This window comes from Lolium perenne, chromosome 6 (assembly GCF_019359855.2).
Source record: "Lolium perenne isolate Kyuss_39 chromosome 6, Kyuss_2.0, whole genome shotgun sequence".
NCBI lineage: Eukaryota > Viridiplantae > Streptophyta > Magnoliopsida > Poales > Poaceae > Lolium > Lolium perenne.
In genome coordinates, this window is record NC_067249.2 from 179647635 (window position 1) to 179651222 (window position 3588).

The 3588-nt window shown below is 45.8% G+C and overlaps 1 protein-coding gene across 1 annotated transcript; it reads right to left on the bottom strand.

Moving 5' to 3' along the window:
- Positions 1-1277: 1277 nt before the first annotated feature.
- Positions 1278-2682, bottom strand: LOC127309435 (expansin-B11). Its single transcript, XM_051340300.2, has 4 exons — positions 2402-2682; positions 2188-2300; positions 1889-2082; positions 1278-1772 (listed from the first exon to the last, which is right to left on the bottom strand). The coding sequence occupies exons 1-4, from the start codon at positions 2607-2609 to the stop codon at positions 1448-1450; spliced, it is 840 nt and encodes a 279-aa protein (XP_051196260.1). The 5' UTR covers positions 2610-2682; the 3' UTR covers positions 1278-1447.
- Positions 2683-3588: the final 906 nt, after the last annotated feature.

Sequence of the window (3588 nt, forward strand, 5' to 3'; positions counted from 1 at the left end):
GATGGATGAGTTTCGTCTGGAGTGGTGGAACAACGCAAGGATGGAGATCTTGACGCGAAGGAGGAAAGCAGCGCGCACTGCCATGGCTGCCATGAGTGCTGCCCGAGGTGATGATGCTATGGCGAATGTTGGCATCCGTGTGGATGATCCGACAACCTACCGTGATTCTTGATGGCGTCCTTGATCATGCGCATCCTTGATCATGTGATGGTTGATCCTTTTTTTCGTTTCCTGTTTGATGTATGATTGAGTACTTTGACAATCAGTTTAGTTTGGTCGATTTACGTTGTTACATTCATGTATTTATCAAATGATTTGTCGTTATATTTGCATAAACCCACTGTCGTGGTTTTGATTTGCAGGCTGAAAAAACGCCACGCAGACAAGACACCACAAACGTGTACCGCATAACAACATATTCGGAATATGCTGCTTGTACACTGATATAGTAAAAAATTGTGAATGTATTTATAATGTACCTGTGCAAATACGTTTTAGGAAAAAAATCCAAAAATAATATCACTGGAGTACCTATTTAGGTATCGGTGGCATACCAGGTGCGCCATTAGCTACCAGGCATATCGATGGCGCACAAAGCTGATACGCCAACCGTATCATGATACCCGTGACGTACCAGCCTGGTACACCACCAGTATGTCGGTTAGTAGTGCGTCATCGGTCCAAATACCAGTGGCGTCAAAATATTGGCGTGCCACGATGCACCACTAATAGCCCAATTTTATGTATGATCCAGTACTTTGACAATCAGTTTGATTGATTTACGTTGAAAAATTCTCGTATTTATCGGATGATTTGTCGCTATATCTGCATAAACCCTTTGTCGCGGTTTTGGTTTGCAGGCTGAAAAAACGCCATACAGACCAGACACCGCAAACGTGTACTGCATAACAATTATTCGGAATATGCTGCTTGTATTCTGGTACAGTACGAATTTATGAATGTATTTATAATGTACCTATACAAATACGTTTCAGGAAAAAAAAATCCAAAAATAATATCGGTGTGCCTCTAGCTACCAGCATACCGATGGGGCATCAAGCTGATACGCCAGCAGTATCGTGATACCAGTGCCAACGGGGAATGATCCCTCCCTTGGCTATAGTCTCAAAATTGTTGCCCCTCACGAGAGTCGAACCCAGCACCTTTCGCTCCTACGCGAAGCTGAGAGACGGTGATTACCAACTGAGCTATCAATTGGTTCGTGCCTCGATGCACCACTAATAGCCCAATTTGGTATGCCACTAGTAGGAAGTCACGTGTCACTTGCTCTGGTTATTGAATTATTTTCGGTAGCACCGGGATGCACATTTTTCCCGTGGTATAAATTCACACACGGATTAATTACCACACACACACCTCGCACACTTGTTGGCCAAGCATGATGCAATGGGAAAAAAAATGAAGAAGAAAAGATAAAGCTGTGTATTCAGGGGTAGTTGACCAAGGAGCGGTACGTGCCCCCGGGACTCCAGTTGGCAGGGATGACGTTGTTGACGAGGAGCTTCCTCCCGGAGCCGGAGGTGAGCTGGAGCGAGAAGGGCCCGCGCAGCCTCTGGCCATTGTTGCAGCGCCACAATGCACCCCAGTCATGCGCCATGGGCATCCAGGAGCGGCTGCCGGCCTGCTTGAGGGCGACGGCCTTGAGGTCACCGTCGCCGTTCTGGAACTCGATCAGGGTCTTGAAGTAGAACGGGTTGGATCCCTGGTCCACCCTGAAGGTAATCTTCACGCCAGGGTACTTGCATGGCACCCTACCATTACAAGAAACAACAGGATCAGTGCAATTTTTTTTTTTTTGTTAATTTCCGTGTAATTGCGGACTGCAGGGATCCTGCGTTGCGGTGAGATCCTATGTACAACGACATACCTCTTGTACTGGACTCTGATGACACCACCGTTACGGAGTTGGTCGGCCTTGCCAGGCTTGGCCATGGCGCCCAAGGCGGTGCCGCTCATGTCGAAATGGGCTGGCTCGCCGGGGTAGAGATTGCCGGGGCTCAAGTCGGTGATGACGACGGTCACAGGCTTGCCAGAGCAGGCCTTGTGACTCGAGCACATAACCTACGTACGCGAATACATGAACAAATTTCGTCTGGACCAGCCGATCGAGACGAACACTTTGCACCATGAATGGAAGGGGTATATATAGTGATGATTTATGCTTACATTATAGCAGGCACCGCAGCCCAAACCTTTCAAGAACAGTGGTGTGCTTCCGGCGGAGATCATCGACGAGAACGGCGGTAGCCCGACAGCGGTTTGGTATCCGCACGCGCCACCTGCGAAATTGTTTCATTGTGAGTTTGAGCTCGATTAATGGAGGTGCAATGTAGGTGCAATGCATAGGGACCGATGGATCGTAAAGTGAGAAAGCACTAACCTTCCCCTCCGTCGCCGTTGGGGCTTCCGTAATACGTCGCGCCGGCGGCTAACCAGCCACCTGCTGAGCCGTAGGCGGCCGAAGCAGCGGGTTTGACTACAGGCTTGGCGGCAAGCTTGCGGGAGGAGCTCTGGCAAGCAATGGGGTTCACAAGAAGTGAGAGCACCACCAGCGCGACGAGTAGCGCTAAGGTGCAAGTTTCCGCCATTGCTACCTGCTGCTTCTAGCTAGCTTGCACTAGCAGCTCGAAATTTAGCGGCAATGAGCTAGATAAGGTCAGCTCCAATGTTCGTTGGGTGAGTTGGAGTGGTCACGAGGCAGGTATTTATAGTGGCCGGGTTTCTGACGTACAATCGGAAAACGCACATGTTTATAAGTCAAATCTCCAAGGATGTACGTACAATAAGCGCACTATGTCCTAGCCTTCCAGGGTCAAACTTCCAGTACCGTACCAGAACTAAATAACGCCCAAATTGTAATATAAAAAAAATCTGCATCTATTGTTTATTATCAGTTCGGTTGAGATCAGGAACGAGAAAAACGAACGCCCACCCTCATAGTCGCCGAAGACGTCAGAGTCACTTGGCGCATTCTCAGGGAGCGCAAAAGGGTGCACACATTTAGGTGCACTTGTGTGCTAAGTTGTTGAAAACATATTTAAAGATCTTGAAAAATCTGGGAAAAATATAGGAAATAGACACGACACTTTCCAAACGGAGGCAATGCCATAGCCACTGCACCGATCGATGTGTTGGATTGAAGCTGAACCTCGGGTTCTGTAAAGAAGCATCATAGTTCGATAAAGACAATGTTATAAAATCCAAATGATGCATGAATGGATGTATTATTCCATGTTGAATCCCTTGCCCCGACATGATTATTACGATTTAGGGTTGAGTTAAGTATTGGTGCCTTTGGCGGTACTTTATAAATATTTAAGTACTTGACATTGCTTTTCTTTTCTAATAAGAAAAGAATTGAAAAGTAGTTGATATTTTCCTTTGAAAAATATTTATTTCAAATAAGGAATTTGAAAAATAGGGTTTTCCACATTTTGGAATTATAAATGAATTTTGAATTATTAAGATATTTCCCTTTTTGGAAAATCTTAATCTTCAAAAGAAATGACTTGGAATAATAGAATTTCTTTTTAAATTATTTGAATAACAATTATTTCAATTCATTAA